This window comes from Phallusia mammillata, chromosome 8 (genome assembly GCF_965637545.1).
Source record: "Phallusia mammillata chromosome 8, kaPhaMamm4.hap1.1, whole genome shotgun sequence".
Lineage (NCBI taxonomy): Eukaryota > Metazoa > Chordata > Ascidiacea > Phlebobranchia > Ascidiidae > Phallusia > Phallusia mammillata.
Window position 1 is genome coordinate 3,066,328 of NC_137259.1, and position 24,823 is coordinate 3,091,150.

Here is a 24,823-nt window from a genome sequence, read left to right on the forward strand (position 1 = left end):
GATTCAGCCGATTCCCACCGGTTCTATAGAACCGTCTTACGAAGTTTTATGAGATCTGCGAACCGGTTAGCATTACGGGCAACTGTCAATGGACTTTTTGTACAAGAACCATCACAAAAATTTGACTTTTGTGATAGAACCGTCTGACAAAAAATTTGAATCCCACCACTGGTTAGGTACCATCCCCAATTGCAACCTAACATGCAAATAAGCAGAGGTTTATGGTGAACTTACGGCTGTGTATCACAGGACAATTCGCCTGCATAGTACCAAGATCCGTGATCAATAACATAATCCACGACACTTTGCCACGAAAAAGGGATACCGTTATCGGCCATACACTGGTCAAAGAAAAGATTGAGTTCATCTAAGGCGCGTTTTCGGCGTCGTTTGTCATGACAACCTAGATAAAAATGCATTACTATGGCGGCAAAATGTTTACACAAAGCGAAAAACATCAACTTACCGTGTACCAGAAACACAAAAAGGCACAATAGAAGTAATGTGTTTCTTATCATTCTTTCTTTTCGAGTTATGTTTCTTTAAAGATAATACACAACTAACTGATGGCTTTGTACAAAAACAACTGAACAGAAACAAAACAACACAAACACATTTGATGATTCAGTGTAACGTGATTATATGTTGAATTGTTTCTACTGTAGGAAAAAGATGGAATAGGTATATCTATGGTAAGCAAAAGGATCTATTGTGTAAAAAGGGATGTTGATATCCTGAGTTATTAGTCAGCTGTTGTTTTGGTTTAGTAGAACCGTTGTGTTCGATGTACATTCAAAGCAACAAAATGTATATTCCAAGCACACATAGGAATTAATGACTTATTTAGAGCCCCGGAATAGGCCTTTTAGTTGGTGTTTGAGCTTTAGTCTGAATAAAACGGGCTTAAATTGGACCTCGATGCACACTAAGCCACATTTCTGTGATGATTCTACCTTGGTAAATGTAACTTTCAAGCCTAATTTAAGCTTTCTTTTGAATTCGGGCCCAATTTTAGGCCTATTTGAAACTCTGGGCCCAAATCTTTTGCATCAAAATCATTGGCTCTACCAACATGGCAGACCCTAACGATAATCTTGGGTGTCTATATCTACTCTTTAATTTATTCAAACTCAATCACAATTCAATGTTAATTTCTAAATTAACCAAACTATCCAGCTTCTTGACATAACTGAATTATTGTAATTCCCACGTTTATTGTAAACTAAATGATCATTTTGGCCGTCTGTTGGGTTTTCTTGCAACCATATGCTTGGTTGTTTACAAACCACATTTGTCAAGTTTGAAAACAATTAGCTGCACGTTAAATGACCATGTACCGTATATTAATTTTGCCACGGGTGTGAATATTAAAACAAAATAATGAAAAACGATGTAAAAAAACGAAGGAAAGGTCCATTGATTATGGTATTTGCGTTTAGTGATTTAATTTTAAGCAACAAATGCTCTTCACAAACGGTTTAAAAAGCAAGCAATTGTTGCTGTACCAGAACTCGTACGTGATACATGAAACATATGGTTTCAACCAAGTGATTTATGCCATTACAGTTGGCCACAGCAAAACGTTTATCTTGTACAACATTTGCAACAAAACAAACTTCGAATTTTACTCTTTAGTCGTTGGGCAACCATTCTTGACGCCGAACGAAACTCAGAACATCGGAAATTGTACAGAAAAAAGTCAAAAAATCCTGTAAAAAGAAAAAACACTAGACCGGCAAACGCGACTTGTCTCCCCACTAAATAGTGCTTGATTTCCCGCAGGTTGTCGACAGTTACTTCAAAGGGGGAAATCTCTTTTCCTCCAAGTGCTATAATAGGTAGGCATCGTAGTGTGTACACCAGCGCTGTACATATCAATGTCTTGGCCAGGCGTATTTCGAAATCTAGGTCAATGGCACCCCGTTTTTTAGCGCGACAAACTGCAATATATATGCCAGCTAAGTTAATTGTCCAAATTAAAAACACCAGGAATACCAGGAACGCAGTACAAACGTAGGGAGCCCAATCAGCACTAGGGACCACTATAATAGCGAAAATGATCTTATAGGACCAAGCTGGTATGATGATAGGTAAGGCTGATAAAATTGCTGCGAAAATTACGACAATAATTCCACATCGTTTTGCAAATGTCAGTGCTTTAGAGTGGAGATACCGTAAAGGTTTCCAGACAAGAAAAAATCTATCCAGGCAGGCCAGAACATAAAAACTAGATCGTGACATCATTGCAAAGGATAGTAAAAATCCGTTTGTGTTAATAAAAGCGCGGGAAAAAACGGGACGGTCCCTAACGGTGCTCTCCCCTGTGGTATTGTCATAATAAGGATAAAGAGAAGAAAAACTTGCAATTGATTCCCGCTGGCATTCAGTCAAATATCCAAACGACGCTGTTCTGTGCAAACTAGCTGTAGACAGAGAAACGACAACAGTTGCAAGTAAGAGTTCCAAGGCCGCGAAAGCCGTTCTGAAAAAGCCTTGTGCGCCAAGTTTTTTTCTGTAGGCTTTGTTGTGGATGAAAACCACAAGAACTGTAATGTTGGCAATAAATGACGCCACAGCAAAGACAACCAGGAGAATCACCACACTTATCAACTTTGCTTTGCATCTGTAAAATATAGACCTGAATTAAATGAGTAACTGTTCTTGAGATTGAACAAAAACTTGCTTTGAAGTTTCTTCTAAATAGTTTCAAATAAAACATTGTAAAAGCTTTGCTAAAGAACAAGGTGCTATACAGCTGACACATTTAGCCCACAGGGACATGTTTGTTGGCGGTAAATGTAACAAAGGGAGATCAATGTACGAAAGGATAGGTTAAAGGGAAATTGTTAATCTAATTTGGCCAATTTTTTACATTGTCTCGCCGTTATGTTGAGAACGCAGTTGACAAGGCCATTGAAAAGGGACTTATCTTCTTTAAATAAGCTATTGCTTCCAGGCATAATATTAAGTCTATAGAGCTCTTCTGGCAAATGTATTTTTATTCCGACGTTTCGACGTCCTATACAGCAGTGGTCGGCAACCGCCGGTCCGCGGCCCGGTACCGGTCCGCGAGGAGTTCGTTACCGGGCCGCATAATTTTCCAGGATAAATGCTATGAAGCATTTTGCCCATGTATCCCAGGGATGATAAACTAATTTAGGCGTTTTCATTGGTAAATATTTGTAATTTTTTGAAGACTGGTCCGCGATAAAATTTTACTTTCAAAACCGGTCCGCAGTGCAAAAAAGGTTGCCGACCCCTGCTATACAGAATCGCGCGGTGTTTTCGTTGCGTTGTGACGTGCTTGCGTTTCATTTTTGTTCTTTTTCTTATCATGCACTGTACCAGTCGCATTCAGAGTTATTTACCCTGATGAAGGCGACCTGTATAGGACGTCAAAACGTCGGAATAGAAACACAATTGCCAGAAGAGCTCTGTAAATATGTTATCTTCTTTATTTCGGCGTCAATTATAAAAACCTTGGACTCACAAAAATATTCTATTACAAAACCGTTGTGTCTAAAAGCGACCAAGAGGTGAACGAGACATAAACGTTGGGAACCTCTAATGCAAAACAAATTTGAATAACACGTAGTGACCCCAGCTTATTAGATGCAATTGTTGTTGATGAATATATTTAAATATTGCAAGGTCAGATTTGTTGAGCACAGCGATATACAAATTAGGTAGAGAGCACTCGTTTTTAGCAACGTTGAATAGTTTTTCAAAGTCTGCAAAAGCTCAATAATTTTCTTCACTTTTTTACTCCATCATAGAATTGCATACTTACTGTGTTTGCATACAAAACCATGGGGAAAAATTGTGCAGATCAGCATGACTGCAATCCATTCCACACCAAATAATTCCGCACATTGGGAACTCAAAATTCAAAATTTCCACATAATCGCATTGTTTGTCTTCATCATACAAAGCCACTTGCACACACGGATCTAGTAACTTGTTTGAATCCAACTCAACGGTTGATGAGGCTGCTGTAGAGAAATTCTCATCACTGGAATGGATAGGCGTGAAGTCAACATCAATGCTGTTTAAAATCGACTTGCATTTCGTCTTAAACACTGTGGCGTTGCACAGTCGATCGTAGACAAGCGATGTGAATTTGTTGATTTCAAATCTTCGATCTAAGCATTCAAATTCAAACTGTGTGCACTTTGCAGATTTGAGTTGAGACAAATAGGACGTTAAAGGTAAACGGCCAATGTGGAATTCACGTCTAAAGTGTTCTTCTGTAAGGTTGCATACTGAAAAACTGCTGCTTGCATGCTGCAGAAAGTGATCGTCTGTCGTACAAAAATAAGTTTTGGTTTGATTGTTGAGGTAAAAACACCAACTTTAATGTACATTTATACGTTAACACTGAATATTCATATTTACAAGACACAAATCTTAATTTATTTGACTCATAGGCCTATTACACAAATCTAGGTAAGAAAAACGTAAGTATTTTTATTCTGACCTGGGTAAACCGTAAAATGGTTACCCCCCAAACATGATATAACAGTTGTATAAATATATATACTATTGTATTGTATACATAACTTATACAGTTATATATTGCAAATATATACAGTTATATAAACCTTGTTTTTGAATTTGTCTTGAAATCCTCTTCGACAAGGCCAAAGAAAAAACAAATGCTCCAAAATATAAACAACAAAATCCATAAAGTACATGCATTCCAAATTTTACTACATACCCAAGCTAAACATACCAGCATACATTACTAGGAAATATTAAGGAAGGCTACTGCTTGACTGACTGGCAAGCGTTATGAATTGTCACATCACAAGACAATGGGGTGACATGACTAACACTAGACAGCGAGAGGAAAAAATCAAAAATGGTTGTGTCAGAGCAAAACGGCCGTATCAAGGCAGGATGTAGCTGTAGAATCGAGGGTTGTCAATCAATGGACAGTGCTATTTGCAGAAACACTTGCGAAATGCTACAGTTGATTGCATACGCTTGATTAAAAACCCAGTTTGTTGAGAGTATAAGAGTTGGCTGAGTTGAACAATTAAAAAAACTTTCATTGGATAGAAATTCTATTTGAATGAGATACTGATGATGCTGTAAAGGCAAAATATATACATCTTAAAATCTCGAGAATAAATGACTTAATGTTTTTTCATGGACTCAAATTAATATACATAAGGTTCATTACAGTCTTTATCCACCAAGCAACGAGCTAGGAGATTTTAGTTTTAGGTTAAAAGTACAAGTATAGCATTGGATTGGTTTATTTTGATTAGAAAAGCAGCAAAATTACAAATTGTTTCTTTCATTACAGAATGAATTTAGAACAAATGATAGAAACAATTATTAATGTGAAAGCATTTTATTCATTGACCAGGCGTGTTGGACGATGGGTAAATGAATTATATTCGTCACAAAAAAAATAATTTCATCATGAAAACGCAATTAATATGTCAACGTTTGACGATCATAATGCCGTAATATCATATGTTACTCGTCAATTTAATTCGACTATAGGCGTTTGAGTACATAACATAGGATTTTTCCCAAGGAAACAGTGCAAAAAAATAGTCACACCACAACACAACAACGCAAAATTCGTGATAACAAGCGTCATCTTGTTGCCTCAATGGCTAATTATAATAAAATTAGCCGGACATAGTTAAAAAACTTTAAAAAAACAAGTTTTGAGTCATACCATACCGCATGCAACAACGCATTACAACAGTGTGTTATACGCATAATCTTGTTTGTAGTGGCAAAAATAGATAGACAAAGACGTATGTCTGCTGTGACATTGCAAACTTTTTGAGAGATGTTTTTATTTGTTTGCTAGTAATGCTGTGGTACTGAGTCAAGTTTTGAAGCATATTGTATTATAGCTAACAAGTTGCTTTGGTATTTTGGTTTACAATGTTTAAGAATAAAGGTGTTGTTTTGGAATGACTGGAAACTATGTGATTAAGTGTATAGGTGTTACCGCCTTATTAAATTTGGTTGCTGCATTTCAAACCATGACTTTCGGAGAAGCAAGTAAGTCTAAAACTTTGTTGTAAGGTTCCTAAAACTTTTTAAAAAAGAACTCTTAAACTTTTTTGTCCAACTTTGATTTTCTGTTATAGTTTTTAAACTTATTTATGAAACGTCAAAACTTGAATTCTTCTTTATTTGTTTGAAAACATTTCCAAATTCTTTCTTTGAGCAAATTTAATCGCTTTTGGGCTTCACAGAAAAATATGATATTTTGTAATGCAAATTGTTTCTTTTTCCCTTTATTCTAGATTGATTTACAAAGTGTCTTTTCTGTGTTTATAATTGATTTTACCTTTTGGAGATCAACAAAACTGCGTTTAGTTTCAGGTGGACCAAATTGGATTTCCAGCAATATGAGCTCAAAATGTAACAGCACACAGAAATATTTTGAACGTGAATTTCACATTGGTCGTTTGCCTTTGACATCATATTTGTCCCAACTTAAATCCGGAAACTGTCCTCAGTTTAAGTTCGAATGCGCAAAACGAAGATTTGAAATTAACAAATTCACCACGCTTGTTTACGATCGACTGTGCAACGCCACAGTGTTTGAGACGAAATGCAAATCGATTTTGAACAGTATTTCTAATAACTTCACACGTATCCATTCCGAAGATAGGAATTTGTCTACAAGAGCTTCATCAACCGTTGAGTTGGATTCAAGCAAGTTATTAGATCCGTGTGTGCAAGTAGCTTTGTACGAAGACAAACAATGCGATTATGTGGAAATATTGAATTTTGAGTTTCCAATGTGCGGAATTATTTGGTGTGGAATGGATTCCAGTCATGCTGATCTGCACAATTTTTCCCCATGGTTTTGTATGCAAACACAGTAAGTATGCAATTCCGTATTTTGATTAATGCAAAAAGCAACCAAGCTTAACAAAATAAAGATTTATAATGCAATATTAGTGTGTTTCAAAAATGAAATTTTCGTTTTACTTTTTTAGATGCAAAGCAAAGGTGGTATCAGTGGCAGTACTTCTAGCCCTTTTCGCTGCGACATCATTTATCGCAAATTTCACAATCCTGGCGGTTTTATTCTACAACAAAGCTTACAGAAAGAAACTTGCTGCACAAGGCTTCTATAGAATGACTTTCGCAGCCTCTGAACTCTTACTTGCAACTGTAGTGGTCTCTTTGTGTACAGTCAGTTTATACAGGATGGCCACGTTTGGATATTTGACCGAATGCCAACAAAAATCGCTTTTAAGTTTTTCTTCGCTTTTTCCTGGTGATATTATAGGGGATAGCACCGTTGGGGACCGTCCCGTCTTTGACCGCGCTTTTCTTAGTGCAATCGGTTTTATATTGGGTTTCACAATCGTAAATAGATCATGTTGTTATATTTTAGCATGTTGTGATAGATTCTTTGTGGTTTGGCGGCCTTTAAAATATTGCCCGCCTAAAGCTGAATACATTGCCAAGTGGTCTACGCTATGCATTGTTTTTCTATCCATACTTGCTGCACTGTTGCCAATAATCGTACCAGGCTGGCAGTATAAGATATTGTTATCTATTATTGTACTAGCAAGTTCTCGATTGGCATCATATTTATACTTTGCTGCAATGGTTGTAGTAGTACTACTGATTTGGGTCATCAATTTAGCCACCGTATTTGTTGTGTACTGTCGCGCAAAAGAACGAGGAGCTATTGATATGAAAGACGAACTGCGGCTTACTCGTACTCTTGGGATAACAGCTTTAATCTTTACAATACGTTGTATCCCAATTATGGCGTTAACGGCAAGAGGGATTTCACCATTGGAAATTACAGTCGACAATCTGCCGGAAATCGAGGCTTTCCATCCCGTACAACAAGCAGCCTTTTCTTGGCTCTTGATCAGCCTTTTCACTGGGTCGTTGGACTTTTTTCTGTACAATATTCGGAGCAAGGAATTTCGGATTTTAACAAATAAGCTCGTGGAAAGATTTAAATCGAACCTATTCAAAATATTTCAAATTTGTGGCAGATCCCAAAACATTTCAAATTAACTTCTATGGAAGAATTTAAACCCTTCTTGGAACTTTTGATTTATAGTGAAGTATTTGAACATTTTGTATTGCAAAAAGGATTCGTTTTCAAAACGAAAAGGATAGTTTTGGGCTTTTGTAATAAATATGTTGTGATTTTTTCTGTTATAAGCTCGCTTTGTGAACATTTATTAACAAAAATAATTGACAAAAACGTTTCATGAAATAACAAACCACCTCTACATAGCTATGTGTGTGTAAGCGATTGTTGTTGTCTTTCGTCTTGAGTCGAAATACTTTGTTCAGAATAAAAACTTAAAATTGTCCCCAGCTAAACTTATTAGTTGTTATTTTGCTTGACTGAGTTTTAATGCATGAATGATTTTGCCATGAGACAAGTGGCACATTGCATGACCTTGCACTCAGTCTGTTCAGTTATAGTTCAATTGGTGTTTACTCTGAATGTGTTTATATGTCAACATTTGTATGTGTTCTGCAATAATGTTTATTAATTATCTGATTATGATTCTATTTGAATAAGGCAATAAAATAAGTCCACAGTTGGGTTATCTTATTGCTGACAGAAAGGAAAATTTGAAAAATGAAAAAACATGAAAAATGTTTAAACCAAATTCTCTTTTCCAAATTTCCACCCTCTACGTTGTTGTACACGCCTAAATCTAATCAAGAACAAGTACTTATTAATTTCTAAGCTCTCCAAGAAACCCGGTATGTTGTGCAAAGTGTAATACACGCAAATAATTGTGCAGAAAACACTGTCAAATACTCCAAACTTCAAAACAAGTGCAATGTGTAAAGTGTGACACAATCTGCACCTACATTTTCTGTACAGCCCGATAAAGTAGACATTGTTATATCCGCGAAATAAAGTTGGGTTCGTTTTGGTAGGAATCGTCATAGTTAGGTTTGGTTGGAACATTTTCGTCTAATGGATTTTCGTATAATTCATCTGGGAATATAGGTTTATCGTAAACTGGTTCCCCACGGCTGTCTGAAATAGAAACAAGTTCACTTATTTGGGTAAAGCTACTAGTTTAGCATTTAAAAATTAAATACCAAATCAGACCGGTTTCCAACAATTACCTATGTTATAAGGCACAGACTAGAAAAATCCATCTGCGGTGGGATTCGAACCCACGAATGAGCTAAAAATCTACACAGGCTCGCTGGTGTGGGTGCCGAGACCGGCTTGATTGGGTATTATGTCTTCGATTCACGCGGACGAAGTTGTTTTGCATACACAAGATAAAATAATTTAAACAAATATATAAAACGAAACTTACTTTCTTTGGGTCCATCAATGTTATTTTCTTTTGTTGTTCTTTCGGGCCGATTTCTGCAAACAAGCCAATGTTATTTAAGCTGCAGACACACTGCTTTAATCTGTAAGGTCTCATCAGTACTGCTGGTTTCAAATACATTGACCGCATTAAAGGTTAGTGCAGCTATAGTACGGGACTCCAGTTTGTTGAATTTTTAAGGTAAAGCAGCAGCATTTGTTATCTAAACCCCAACTTTAAAATAATTACCTTCTCTTGGAAATAAAACAGAATCCACCAACAGCTAATACAACTAGAAGGAACAAAAAACAAGCCCCTGCAACAATCCCCTTTCCTCCGTTGGTTCTGATGTCTAAAAACGCTGCAAAACAGAAAAAAGTTTATATATTGCACAAGCAGCAACAATTAAAAAGTATCTGTTTATTTGTCAAAGAAAGTGGTAACGGAAGTGAAAAATCTAAACAAGTTGTTTGAAGCAGGCGTCGGGACTCTTTAAGCTAATAAAGTCACTGGTTGCAAAACCTATTTCCTTAAGAGTGTTCCTTTTTTTAATACAACCAAATGTGATTTCGAACAGTTCGAATAAAACCTTAATAATGCATTGATGGTCACAACAGCGATTGTTGAAACGTCTGCATGATGTATTTCTTTTTACATAAGTACTCTGGGAGCTCAGGTTTGGATTTAACCATAAGAATTATATAGTGGACTAAAGGAAAAAAACGTGGAAGAAATGAATGTTATTTTTAATGTGGTTTATTGGTTAGAAACATATCGTAGGAAGAATTTTTTTTGTTTGGCATAGGAAAAAATACAGGGATCTCATCAAAACCTTTTGTGAGATTTTAACACTATTACTATTTCTATGATCAAATCGGTTTCACTACTTTTTCATAAATGTATGGTTACTTACCATATTTGGTAGGATCAGGCCGAACACAAAATCCCTGTACTTGATAAATGTCGCTTTGATGACCACAATAAGTGTAAGAAATCTAAATATTAATAACTATTTATTTAACCAATCTGAAATGAAAAAGGAAGCGAAAATAAAATCAATGAAACTCTTGGTCTTTAGTAAAATGTTAAACACGTTTTGTTATGAAACAAATTTAAAATGACTTGTTTATTAGAAGGAACACATTTATTATTGTTTAGAAATGGTTTAAAATTTCTAAACCGAGCGAGATTATAATCTGACCGCGTTAAGCACTATACTTTAAACTACCAATAAGGTTGCTAATTCTGATCAAAGCTTTTACAAATAAACCTATACAAGTGAATTTGACTTTTTTTCTCCTAAAATTAATTTTATTACAGCATTTAAAAGTCAGACATTTTATTATACTTTGATGCTAAGCGTGTGAATTTTGCTTACCGTCAAATTGACTTTCGCGTTCGGTTGATATTGTTTCAAATCAATGGCAAAATTCATCAGAGAATTGTTGTTTGATGTGAAACTGTGGAAAGACTCAACGTCGGCGCTTACAGCCAAAATCTAGAAAATATTTTTTTGATTTGAAGTAATACAACCGACCCTTTTTGAAGTAAAAAGCAGCAATGTAGTACGATTAAATCCGTAACTCTTTAAATATTTAAATTTATTAAAAGAGTCACGTATTACAAATCGGTCTGTAGTAAGATCATTATTTTATGGGTTCGAATCCCACGATTCCACATTTTTTTATACTACTAAGGTATACAACTATGGTTGTAATAGTATCATACATAGGTCATATCGGGTGATAACACTGACAATATTTATGTCATAATATTATGAAACCGTTTAAAAACGCAATGTTATAATTTCATAAACAGTTACTTCTTTTTCGAAATATATATTAGTGTTTTGCAACAGTAAAGTGCTTAAAACTTAAAAAAAAATATATAACTTTATATACATTATCATTTACTGTGATTTTAAATGACCGTGTGTATATAATTATTTGTAAATATGTTTACAATTGGCCTACATGCCTGATTTAGAGAAGATCTTTGCAGTAAATATTCTATTTTTACGAACAATAAAACTATAAAAATAGTTTTGTTTTTTGTTTTTCACCTGAAAGTCATCAACATATTTTGGTGGGGAAACTTGCACAATGCATTGTGACTGAGTAGAATTATCAACTGAGGCGTGTTTAAGTGGTGTAGGTATTCTGTCTCCAGTTGCTATTTTCGTTGAAGCTGCAATCGAAAAATTTTGACAGCCAACCATATCAACCGATACCTGTTGATCAAAAAAACAAGATAAATACCATTAAATGTACAAAAGGTTTAGATTTTTTTTTGGTTTAAAGCGTTGCGGTGAAACTAACCACAAACAGAAAGGTTGCTTTCACATTGTTTACATTTCAGGGTTTCGTTTAATGTTTTCCTGTTAATGCGTTAATGGCTTTTGTTTTGTTCCTCAAATTGAAAGAAATTTACCAACTTGTCTTCTAGCTCATATTGTGTGAGTTTATTGTACAATTTTTACTACAATAACAGTCTAAAAAGCAATAGTTTTATATAAAAGTTGGAAAATGCATCGCAAATCGTAGAGCAGCACGGGCAAGGAAATCAGTTGTATATATTTATTGGCTGGGTGATATTTCCTCAGAATAGCTTAAACTTTTAAACATACTAACATGAACATCGTGGCATGCACTGGAAAGGTTTTCTAACGTGATTAAGACTCCAGACGTTCTTGTTTTGCTTATCTTGCCTCCGTCAACTGAAGCGGTAATCTAAACAGAATTTAAAGATGAAATTTATAATTATCAAAAAGTTTGCAACAACAAACAAAGCCAAAACACTCAAACATATTTCTCAACGAATTGTGGGTTTAGAATAAACAATCTCATTAATTATTATGCAATTAACTGGTTTCATCTGTATATCAAATTTTGCGGCTAACTAGATCATGGTTGTTAACTGTAGGTATTTTACCTTAGCGATATTTAATGACCCCATGCGACTTGCAAAGTAGGCCATTCTGTTGTCCCACGATATTTCAATCGATGTTTTGTCGAGAGGTTTCACTCGGACCAAGGGCTTGACTAAAGAAAAAAGAATTAAAATTTAGTTTAAAACAAAAACATATTGACATGTGATTATTTTGGGCCCTGCAATAATTTCTGATAGAAAGGAAATGTGAGGTAAAGTTACTGACTGCTTTGAGGTTAAAAGAAAACCACCCAAAATAAAGAAAAGTAAATCAATTCAAATTCAATTCAATTCCGTTGACAATTTTTGTAGCCTGGATTAATACATTCATACTAGGATCAGACCTGAAACGTTCATGCAGACCGACGATCACAGCATGCCCGTCATAAAGCATAGTACTCCGGGCCCATTTAATGCGTTACATCGAATCAAGCTGGTCTCCCAAGCTAATATTACAAGGCACCGGCTAGCTAGAATCATTTCAGTACTTTGAGATTTAAGACAACTCCTTACATTTGACTTGGCAAAGATAGTTGTCTTCAGGAGCACAGGTTCCCCCCCCTTTCCAGCCATTCGTATAGCGAAGCGCCATTTTGTCGCAGCTTGGATTAGCAGGTGCCGGTATGTTCTGTGGCTCCCAATCATCATCATAACCAATCCATTTCTTTTCTTCTGCATTGTACGTCGCTCCAACATATACTGGGGTCTGAACCACTGGGGCAAATTGAAATAAAAGACATAGCTGAGTTCAATGAGCAAAATACAAACTGTGTGTGAAGAAGTTACTAAAGTAAAACGTTATGATTGCACAGTGTCAACTATAAATTAGTCCCGTAATTGAATCTAATTGTTGTTCCTTTATTTATGCCTTACTGAGTCTCCTACATGACTGATATTGTCCATATGTGGCAAATGACCTCGGTATTTTCAATTGTAGTTGGTGTTTTAGGTCTGTGCCCAAACAATAATAAATACCTGGTCCAAAGAAGGTTCCCTTGTAAATTAAGAAATTTCTGTATGTTTCGTTCACTTGTCGTATTTTGTCCGAGCTGCTCCTTGTGTTGCCGAAAAGAAAGTATTGCTTTAAACCCGGTCGATAAGCTGGTTCGAAATAATAAACGTTCCAAAAATGCCAACCTAGAACATACGTCACGTTTAATGACGTCATTTACACTGTCTCGGTGACTTGCGGATAAAATTGTCAAACATAAAAAATAGATCTCTCGTCACCAGCTGCGCTGATGAGACCTTATATGTCGAACAGTGTGCACTGTCTGCAGCTTATCATAAACAAATAGCATTTAAAAAACAACAAAGACGTCTTCTAGTCTTTCCATACAGTTATTTAAGTCAATATATTAGAAACTCAATAGGTCAGGTCTTTAGTAAAGTAAAGTAAAGAAACCCAACTCACCTTCAGTCGTTTTGCAACTTCCACTGAAAAGAAAATAACCATTTCCGTCAACATTGTTAAAGCAATATTCAAGTCGAATTCGTCCTGGTGCTGTACTGGAAAGATAAAATCAGTTTTTAATGTGATAAGTTATTAAATAAAAATGATAGTGTTTTTAAATAAAGAATGATAGTAATTTCCTGAAGCAATAGTTGTTTTCTGTTTCCTGGACATTTAACCAAGTCATACAAATTGACGTCTGATGACGCTCTGCAACTAAATATTTGATGACGTCATGTCGCTTAAGTTATGCAAAAGGTATTTGATGACGTCATTAAATATGGTATCTATACCTACTTCGTGTGAAAAGATTTCTGATGACGTAATAGAATGTACATGTTGTTACGCTAAGTAAATATTTTTTTCATCAAGTTTTGTTTCTTTGTTAAACTTCAAATAAGTTCAGCCAATACAAGAATTTTGGTTATAACTTTCTTCTGTACGTTGTGCACTATTTTGGCTAGCTAACACGTCATCAGTCCAGCAAGTAACTTGAAAAAAGTTGCATACTAACTTTTTGTAGTAATCAAGATGGAATAGTTGGCCAAGGTCCGCAGTGGATTTCCAAACACTCTGACTTGGAACATAACCCTGATCATACCGATGTATATCCTTGTCATAAGATATGTAACGAATCCATAAACGTCCAGTATCTGCTTCTGTAGAGATAAAAGAAATCAAAATCGTTAATTGATTCTTAAAAGTTAAAGAAAGAGATTCGAAAAAGATATTGGAAGCTATTTTTACCAGCAAGCATTTGGTTGTGTGATCTAAGTCAAAAAATCCTAAAAAAAAACTGATATGCACTTAACGCAGTGGTTCCCAACCTTTTTCGACAAATTCCTCCCTTACCAATACAAAACATTTTCATTCCGTAATGTACTAATGTACTATACTAGATGCTAAACCATACATAGTTTATTCAAAATTGGGTCTTTTATCAATTCATGGGTCATAATTCCTTGGATGATTTACAATTTTGCAAGTCTATTTATAAACCACATGTAAAAATTAAAGGAAATTCCTCTGCTCATGTTTTAAAAATCGAGGAATTCTTCTCTGGTTTGGAACCACTCACTTAACAAGACACTAGACTTAATGACAATATTACCTGGTGTAAAATGATAACGTAATGCATTGGACAAGTGGGTATTCGCCTTCACAAAGTCGATTGTCGCAAGTTTCATGCCATAAGATGCACAAGCCTCGTTGGCGTTTTCGTAACTTTGCTTCACCTTTGAAAACATAATAACGCTGTCCTTCACAGCTATTATGTTCTGGTTGCAAGCTGAAAATCAACAAATAATTTGTATTATTTGTAGATTCAATTAAACCGTTATTTTTGTTTCGAACATTTCCAAACGCAGAATATTAATGCAACTATTAGGCCAGTGTTTCTCAACCTGGGGGTCGCGACCCCCCAAGGGGTCGCCAAGCCTTTTGAGGGGGTCGCGGAGACGCAACCGAACACGGAATTATTTTATCTGTATCAAAAAAACTTTCCCTGTGACTTTTGTTTAGCATATAGTAACTCACACGACCGTTTGATTTAGAACGGGCGCAACAATATTTGCGATTGTATACTTCTATAATTGCGGGTTTTGGTTTTTCTTAACATAAAAAAAACACGAAATAGTGAAATAGTTAGTGAAAAATAGGCGTTTTCCGGAATACAGCAAAACGCCGAACTATTGCAGCCACGTTAGATTGCAAATGTGTGATGAACACAATCAACACATGCTGGTAGTTAAACTTCCTGTGTGTGTGCGTGTGTAAAGGGGTCGCGTGGTGTTAGAAAATCTCTAAAGGGGGTCGCATAGTAAAAAAGGTTGAGAACCACTGTATTAGGCTTTATGCTGCATATAACATATGTTACACGTCCGTGAAACATATAACCTAATTCAACAACTTGTAAACCGAAGAAGAAAATAGATAACAAATAAAACTATGGTTAACAGCCTATACATAAACAGTGTTTCTACAAACCAATCGTTTGATTATATTATTGTATATTTTAATTGCACTGACCTCCATCTGAAGTTGGTAGTCTTAAAGCTATCAGTAAAATAAAAACTTCCAAGAATAATATCTGTGTAATAAACATCCTAAGACTTTGTCACAGTCTAAAATAAGTAGAGAATTCTTTAACATTATTTCGTTTTTAATCCCGAAAGCTATCACTACCACCTGTATTTAGAGCATATCTCAAAATAATACAATTTATAAAAGCACTTTTTTGCTGTAAGCACATATTGTCAACATAATTCTACTGATGTTACAGTTGTCAAAGCATCCCAATAAGTATTACCACTACCTGTATTTAAAACAATTGCTGAAATAAATTAAACTTCTGATAGCACTTTTGCTGTATGCAACATTCCTTATTGCACGAAATTGAAGCCTCCGCCTACTAGACGATAGACTTTTAAATTGAACAGGTTTCAATATAAGTGCATGCAAACATAATATACGGGAAAAACAGAAAATGCAAATTTTCAGACAATACGTAGAATGACGAATATGATTGACAGGTCAATTTTGGCTTGTATATTGTGATTGTCGTGCAACAAATTAGCATAAGATGAGTATTAAGTGCACGTTATGTTAAAGCGTGGTCGCATTTTAGCATAGAAATAACTAACGGTTTAATCGGAACACAGAGTTGATACACAATACACGTATAATGTCTGAAACCAGCCTTAAGATATCAATTTGTAAATTGGCATTTGCATTTATATGTTTACTTTAGTAATGGGGCCGTTGTGTGGCTAAGTAAATGTTTTGTATTTTAAATAGCATTTTTTATTTAAATAATTGAAAAAACTGTTTCATGAAAAAGCAAACACCCGGTGCACATGGTTTTTGTTTAGTTGTTAAATCAAACGTTTTAAGACGAAATATTTTTTATTTAAAATACGAAGTGAATTACTTTCGAAACAAAAGTCATTTGAAAAACTTACTGATTGATTATTATCAAGTAGCTTTAAATCAAACGTTTTAAGACGAAATATTTTTTATTTAAAATACGAAGTGAATTACTTTCGCAACAAAAGTCATTTGAAAAACTTACTGATTGATTATTATCAAGTAGCTTTAAAAAAAATAATGTCCCTTTATAAAAATAAAAATGAAACAATTTTAAACAGAGTTCCGTTTTTCAACTTTCCGCCTTCTAAATTCTTTTACTGGTCAAGCTCTCTAATAAAACCGGTTATTTGGTGCATTGTACGTACAAAGTGTAATACATGCAATTAGTCCAATTTTGTGCAGAAAGTGCAGAAAACACTGTCAAACGTCCATAACTTTCAACACTAGTGCAATATGTGTGTGACACAATCTGCACCTGCATTTTTCTGTACAGCTTGATAATGTCGACAGTTTATATCCTTAGAATACAACTGGGATGATTTTGGTATGAGCTGTCACAATTTAATTCGGTTGGACCCAAATCCTGATCTAACGGATTTTCGTATAATTCATCTGGGAAAATTGGTTTGTCGTAAACGGGTTCCGCACGGATGGTGTCTGCAAAAGAAATAAGTTTTCTTTGTTGCAAAGTACATGCTGATGGAATTATCTATTAATTATTGTATGCCAAATCAAACTGGTCTACTGCGGTGGTATTCGAAACCATGACATGAAGCTTTCCGGGGCTCGCGTTTTACCAACTGAGCTACACAGGCTCTACGGCAGGTCTGCAAAAACAACCTTGATTCAAAATTAGGCCTTCAATGGCTCTGTCATACTGTGATTTATATATGAGTGTGCTGTAGTCGCTGGTTTGATTAACACTTCAGGGCTGAACCCACTTACGTATTTTTGTTTATCTTCGCCTATTAGCAACCCTTTTTTGACTGCCAAATTTGTTTTGATAAAAATTTACGTTTAGATGTGTTCTTGCTTTTTATTGTTTAAAAAAAATCGGTAAAAGATAGGCAGAATCTTTCTCTGGGAAAATTTTTGAATGTAAAATTTATACCGGACAAAGACAAAAAAATGTCGACGACGTCATCACCTACGAAATTATGTCATTTCAATTCTTTTTTTTTTGGAAAACTGCAGTGTTTTTTTTATGCTACTTGTCGGTCCAACTGACTATATAGTAATGAGGCAGACAGTTCCATGGCGGACGCATTGAAAGCATATTGGATTCAAACGTTGTTCTGTACATCAAATAAAAATCTAAACGAACAGATAAATCAAAACTTACTTTTTTCAGGTTCATCAATATTCTTTTCTTTTATTGTAGGTTTTTGCCGATTTCTGCAAACAAGCGCATGTTTATTTTAACTACACAATGTGCACACTATTTTGACCTAGAAGTTCTCATCAGTGCAGCTGGTGACAAGACATGTGCTAGTGTCGCCCTACGGTAATCTAGTTTGTTGAGCATGTTATTAGGTAAACCAACAACAGGTGTCTAAAATCTGTTTTCAAACTACTCACCTTCGCTTAGAAAAGAAACAAAATCCGCCAACAGCTAATACAACTAGAAGGAATAGAAAACAAGCTCCTGCAACAATCGCCTTTCCGCTGAGAGTTCTCATGTCAAAGAAAGCTGAAACAAAAAAGTTATAATGTTTTAGGCCTATTTGTCACAATCACAACCAACATTTATAAAGTATATCTGTTTATTTTGGTTTACTTGACGCTTGGATGATAAATGGTTTTAAGTTATTATATGTGACTGCTTTTCTGTTTGCACGAGATTTTTGTTTTTGTAACTTATGCAAGAATAATATCATCATAATGTTGTTGATAAGTTGGAATAATATCCCTTGAACTCGGAAAAACTATCGTCGCAAACAAGAAAAAAGTCTTAATAAAACTTTCTGCCAAATTTTAGAAAAGTAATTACAATGGGCAGTATTGTTTGTGATCAAAACCGTTTCCAGTATTTATACTTTTGTTAATGCTTATGTACTTACTATATTTGGTAGGATCAGGCCTAACGCAAAATCCTTGTACTTCATAACTGTCGCTTTTATGTCCACAGTAAGTGTATGAAATCTAAATATTAATAACTAATTATTTGATCAATTTGAAATCATAATGAGTGACTATAAAATAATTCACACACTGGCCTTAGTTGTGGGATGTTACACACGTATCTTGAAATATTATAGTGTAAAAACGGATTAAATTAAATGTCCGAGAGAGATTCTAATCTGCCCGCTTTGAGCATAATCATTTTTAAACTTATTAATAAGTTTGTATGTTCTGATCTAACATGATTTTATTACAGTATTTCGAAAAAAACAAACAATCAGGCTGTAATGTCTGAATGTTTTTGAATATGGACAGATTACCGTAAAATTGACTTTCGCCTTCGGTTTGTGAAGTTTCAGATCAATCGGAAAATTCACAAGAGATTCGTTGTTTGAAGTAAAAGAGTGAAATGATTGGGCTTCAGGGCTTTTAGCCAAAATCTAGAAAAATTATTTTGCCCTAAATTAAATACAATCAGTCCTATATAAAGTAAATAAGCGCGACTTGTAACGAATTAAAAAGCAAATTATCACATCTAATTTTTAGTTAATTTTATATGTTAAGAAACATTACACATAAAAAGTGCGAAATCCAAACATTTCAGCTTGCACCTGCTGCATTTACAGTTTTATTTTTTCTGGCGTATACTTAGTATTCTTATAAATGTGACATTACAATTAGCCAAAATGCTCGATTTAGAGGATTAAGGCATTAAATTTGAACTTTTGTATAAATCACAGACATTGAAACGTATTTTTTCACCTTAAACTCATCAACATATTTTGGTGGGACAACTTGCACAATACATTGGGATTGGGTAGAATTATCAACTGAGACGTGTTTAAGTGGTTTAGGTATTCTGTCTCCGGTTGCCAATTTGGTTGAAGTTGCAAGCGACAACTTTTGACAGCCATTCATTTCAACAGACACCTGTTAAACAACAAAATTGTGATTTACACTTTAAATAAGTGAGCTGTTTGCAGGATTGATGATATAATGTGAAAAAGATAATGTAGCAGATGACAGCTTTTAAACATACTTACATGAATATCGTGGCACTTGTGAGGAAGTTCTTTAAACGTGATTGGGCCCCAATGGAAGTCACCAGACTTTCTCGTATTATTCGTCTTCCCCCCGTCAATTGTAACAGTCACCTGACAAATAGCAATCACATGGTATGGAGACAAAAAATATTGAACATTGTAACACTGAACAAACCAAAAGTATTTATTCTAAAGAAATTGAAACAAAATACCAAAAACAAGTATATGCATTCTATATAGGTTTGCTTAAAAATGTTTTTACAGTTTTTTTTAATCACGCGTGTTATTAATTGCACTTCCAAACTATTGACATAATATTCAATACAAATCAATCGAATTTATCATTTTCCAAACGCTTTATGCAATTATCCGGAATGTACAATGAACTGGAGTTATTTTTTCAACGAACTATGGCTTGCAATACCAAAACCACATGCAATTCACCGGTATATGCAGTTAACTGATATACAGTTACGCAGATTGGTCTGTGTTAATTTTACAGGGTAGATCATGGTTATAAATTGTAGATATTTTACCCCAGCAATGACCATGGACTCCATACGACCTGCAAAATAGGTCAACAGGCTGTCCCACGATATTTCAATAGATGTAGAGTCGAAAGGTTTCACCCGGACTAAGGGCTCGACTACGGAAAGAAATTTAAAAATATTAAACAGTAAACACTTCTCACATTTTTGAGCAACAATTGTGCTGTTTCATCACTAATATAATATTCATTGTCATTAAGTAACAAAGTTACTATCAGATCCCTTTGGTGGTTAAATATATACTTTATAATTTAAATATTCTTTTCGAATAAGGTATAAGGTTTTGATTAAAAGTCAGTGGTTTATGAGTAGATTATTCTTTTCTGTTCCGAGGAGTCATCCTTTCGTCATGATTTGCAAAGTTAAATTTTGAAACAGGGGTAAAAAATCTTGTAAGGTGATGTTTACAAATAGGTTAAAAGCAGTGCTGGGATTCAACCGGTTCGAACCGTTTCTATAGAACCGTTTCACGAAATTTTATGTGATCAGTGAACCGGTTAGCACTACTGGTTACTGCCAATGGACTTTTTGTAACAGAACTGGCTGAAAATATAAGACTTTTGTGATAAAACCGGCTGACAAAAAAATGAATCCCGCCACTGGTTAAAACCAATAGTGTCTAGGTACAAAATATTACAAGTTGCTTATAGTTTGAATACAAATTCCCTTACATTTGACTTGGCAAAGATAGTTGGCTTTAGAAACACAGGTTCTCTCCCCATTCCAGCCATTCGTATAGTGAAGAGCCATTTTATTGCAATTTGCATTAGCAGGTGCCGATATATTCCGTGGTTTCCAATCATTATGGCCAACCCATTTCTTTTTCTCTGTGTTGTACGTAGCTCCAACATATACGGAGATCTGCATTACTGTAAATTAAGTAAAGTAGGTGAAATAAAAAAAATAACAGCGTTGATTGGGCAAACTGAATAGTGACAACTAATGTAAAACTTTATCGAGTAGCACAAAAACAAGAAATAAAAATGTACATATTATAAAAAAAATGTCTAGTTTTTAAAATTTTATTATCAGTTTAAGTCATAAGTTTTAGAATGATGAAACAATAACTCTATTTACAAAAAAAATAAAGTTACAAAAATGTTTGTGCAAACGTTTTAGATTTTTAGCTTACCAAGAAAAGCAAGAAAAACTATAGATTATCTTGCGTCAAAGTTTTATTTAGGTTTCAAATACTTTTTTGTAGTTTTACTAATATTGTTGTTGAATTTGTAATTCAAGTTTTTTTGGTTGAACAAAGTTTGACAATCGCTGGATTTCAATTACATTTCTTGAAACGTACCTGGTCCAAAGAAGGTTCCCTTAAAAATTGAGAAATTTCCGTATGTTTCGTTCACTTGTCGTATTTTGTCCGAACCGCTCTTTGTGTTGCCGAAGAGAAAATATTGCTTTAAACCCGGTCGATAAGTTGATTCGAAATAATAGACGCCCCACGAATGCCAACCTAAAACATACGTCACTTTAATGACATCATACGTTGATCCATTGACGCGGGGGAAAACATCAGAAATAAAACCACACATCAATCTAGTCTAATCAAGTACTAAAAAGTCTTCCAACGACTGAAAAAAAGTATAATAAAGAAACCAAACTAACCTCTACCCGCTCTGCAAGTTCCAATGAAAAGAAAATAACCGTTCCCTGACAAATTGTTAAAACAATATTTAAGTCGAATTCGTCTTGGAGCAGGTCTGAAAAAATGAATATGATAAAAAAAAATAAAAAAAATGCTTGGATTAATTATATAAATTAAAAAAAAACCTTTTGCGGTTGTTTAACAAATTTGTACATTCAATCACGCCATGCCAATGCACATTTGACCACGTCATGCAAATGACGTTTCGTTGTGTTGTTTTTATAAACCTTTAGTGACGTCTTGAAAAAGGAATAATTGGTAACGTAACGTGAATTAATATTTGGTTTCAACAAAAAAAAAAAAAAAAAAACAGTTTGCTAGGTCATGCCAATGCATATTTGGTGACGATGTGCAAATACCCTTGTGTTACGTCATGTCTAGATTATTTAGTGACGCCATGTAAACAAAAGTTAGTGACGCCATGTAAACAAAAGTTAGTGACGTCATGTAAACAAAGTTTAGTGACGTCATGTAAAAAGGATTTTATGACGTAAAGCGATTAAATATTTAGTTTCATTAGACAAATAGTATTTTGTTAAGTCATGCTAATGGTATATGTTGATGTCACCAAAGTGAATGTTTGCCTACGTCATGTGAAAAGATATTTGGTGATGTAACAAATGTTTTGAAATTTTTTTTGATTATACCTTTGTTAAGTTGTCTAGCAATCACCTAAATTGTGACATCATTTATTTTGTAAGATTATCATCAGTTTATGAAGTGAAGTAACATACACCAAAACCTTTTAAAAGATGTCTAATGGTTGTATACCCACTTTTTGTAATAATCTAGATAGTCAATGTGACCTAAGATAGTTGTAGATTTCCAAACACTCTGACTTGGAACATAAGCCTGATCATACCGATGTATATCCTTGTCATAATAAATGTAACGAATCCATAAACGTCCAATTTCCGCATCTGAAAAAGGGTAAAAGCAAAGGCGTTACTTGTTTCTTAAGTATTACAGCCAAAAATTGCTTGTTCATAAAAACTGTATTGAAAAAGATTAGTTATTAAAAGTAGTTATAAAGTAAGTATTAAAAGTAATTATAAAGCATCCACATTAAATAAAACCTTTAAATCCTTACATTAGGGCGCAATTGCAAGTTAAACTGGTATTTTTATGTAAATTTCCCTGCCTGTTTTTTCATGTAAACATTGAATTATTGTTCAAAATGTTCAAAAGTTTTTCCAATTTGGCCCATTGGATTCGCGTCAAAGCTCTCACGTTTCCGGAATCAGACAATTTTTGTGTTTCTCCCTATACCCGCTGTATTATTTAAGACACAAAACCCATTAGGCGTGATTGCAAAAAAAAAGGATTGTACAACTTGCTTTTTATTTAGACTTTGGCTTGACCTGTACACAAACATAAATCTAATTCGGGTTCGTACTTTGGGGGCCCATGTTTCAAACCTTGTTTAAAAGCTGTAACATTAAAAATATTCTCTTATTAAATCACTTTTGTAATGGCAATTTTACCTGGCGTGTACAAAGAACGCAGGAGAGTGAACAATGGAGTTCTCCACCTGACAAAGTCGATTGTAGCTAAATGCATTCCATACGATTCACAAGCACGGCTGGCGTTTTCGTAACTTAGCTTTTCCTTTGAAAACATTATGACACTGTTGTTCACAGCCCTGATAGTGGGGCTGCATGCTAAAAAACAAAAATAAATGTGTTTTTTTATTTGTAGTCATAATTACAGCTGTATTTAATGAAGAAAATAACGGTCCAAATAGACATAAAAATCGACATGCTTTATTCTTCAAACGTGTCGGCTAATACTGATGCCATCATCAGTGATATGAGCTTGTTTTGCACTTTTTATTAATCTTTTATGACTCGTGGTTATAAACGGGTGTAACTGATCGGTGCTGGATTAACCACTAGGCAAAGTAGTCACGTGCCTACAGGCCAGTCAAAAATCCAGGCCACTTTAAAATCAGTAGAAATTTAGTTATGTTTTCAACATAATTATTTTGTGTATTGAAAGCGATCTACTCCGTAAGATCCAAAAACTAGTTAACGCGCTTTCAATCGCCAAACCGCGCAAAGTTGTTATTTAGTTAGGCATATCACCAAGTTTTGCACGGTACCCTGTGTATAGTTTAGGTATGTATAGGTATAGTTGCAACAACGATCTTTGTGACAATAATTTGGCAACACTGATAATTCTATTTTTTTAGTTGGCAACCCTGATTTTTGGGCCACTTATAAAATGTGCCTACGGGCCAGCAGACCCGTAATCCGGCACTGTAACTGATGTGGCCGCTCATATCACTGATGATGGCGTGTGCATTTGGCGAAACATTTGAATAATGAAGCATGTGGCATGCATGTCATTTCAGGCTGTTATTTTCCTCATTAAACTTATGAACAGATCCATGTATAGTGTTCCGAATCTGTATTTACAATGTACAACTTTGTGTGAGTTCCGTTCAGAGGGTAATATCATTAAGTATTCGTTTCAAAAAACTATGTTTGTAATGGTAAAGAATAACAAAAGAACAAAAGCAACAGATCAACCATTACTTCACATAACATACATAAAAACAACGTTTTCGAAAAAGACCTTCTAATTCAACAACTTGCAATCCATAAGACCAAAAAAAACAAATAAAACTTTCGTACCACCATATATACGGAAACATATTCCTTGAAACCATATTTATGTCTTAAACAAAATAAATTGCTGTGTTCGTTTTGTACTAACCTGCTTCTGAAGTTGGTAGTCCAAAAGATATCAGTAAAACAAAAACCGCCAAGAATAATATCTGTGTAATAACCATCCTAACACTTTGTAATAGCGCCGACCTAAAAAAACAAAGCAATCGTTAAAAGTATTTACTTACTGACCCAATACACTACCTACATTCAATACAAGCGCTAAAATAAATA

At 34.7% G+C, this 24,823-nt stretch overlaps 3 protein-coding genes across 3 annotated transcripts; 1 reads left to right on the forward strand and 2 right to left on the reverse strand.

The window, feature by feature from the left end:
• Positions 1-1,361: 1,361 nt before the first annotated feature.
• Positions 1,362-3,771, reverse strand: LOC145204624 (uncharacterized). Its single transcript, XM_080077214.1, has 2 exons — positions 3,767-3,771; positions 1,362-2,623 (listed from the first exon to the last, which is right to left on the reverse strand). The coding sequence occupies exons 1-2, from the start codon at positions 3,769-3,771 to the stop codon at positions 1,585-1,587; spliced, it is 1,044 nt and encodes a 347-aa protein (XP_079933340.1). The 3' UTR covers positions 1,362-1,584.
• Positions 3,758-4,742, reverse strand: LOC145204625 (uncharacterized). Its single transcript, XM_080077215.1, has 2 exons — positions 4,733-4,742; positions 3,758-4,301 (listed from the first exon to the last, which is right to left on the reverse strand). The coding sequence occupies exons 1-2, from the start codon at positions 4,740-4,742 to the stop codon at positions 3,787-3,789; spliced, it is 525 nt and encodes a 174-aa protein (XP_079933341.1). The 3' UTR covers positions 3,758-3,786.
• A 1,209-nt stretch (positions 4,743-5,951) lies between these two features.
• LOC145204627 (uncharacterized) lies at positions 5,952-8,025 on the forward strand. Its single transcript, XM_080077216.1, has 3 exons — positions 5,952-6,030; positions 6,352-6,862; positions 6,981-8,025. Exons 1-3 carry the CDS (start codon positions 6,012-6,014, stop codon positions 8,023-8,025), a joined length of 1,575 nt encoding a protein of 524 aa, XP_079933342.1. The 5' UTR covers positions 5,952-6,011.
• The last annotated feature ends 16,798 nt before the right edge of the window (positions 8,026-24,823 follow it).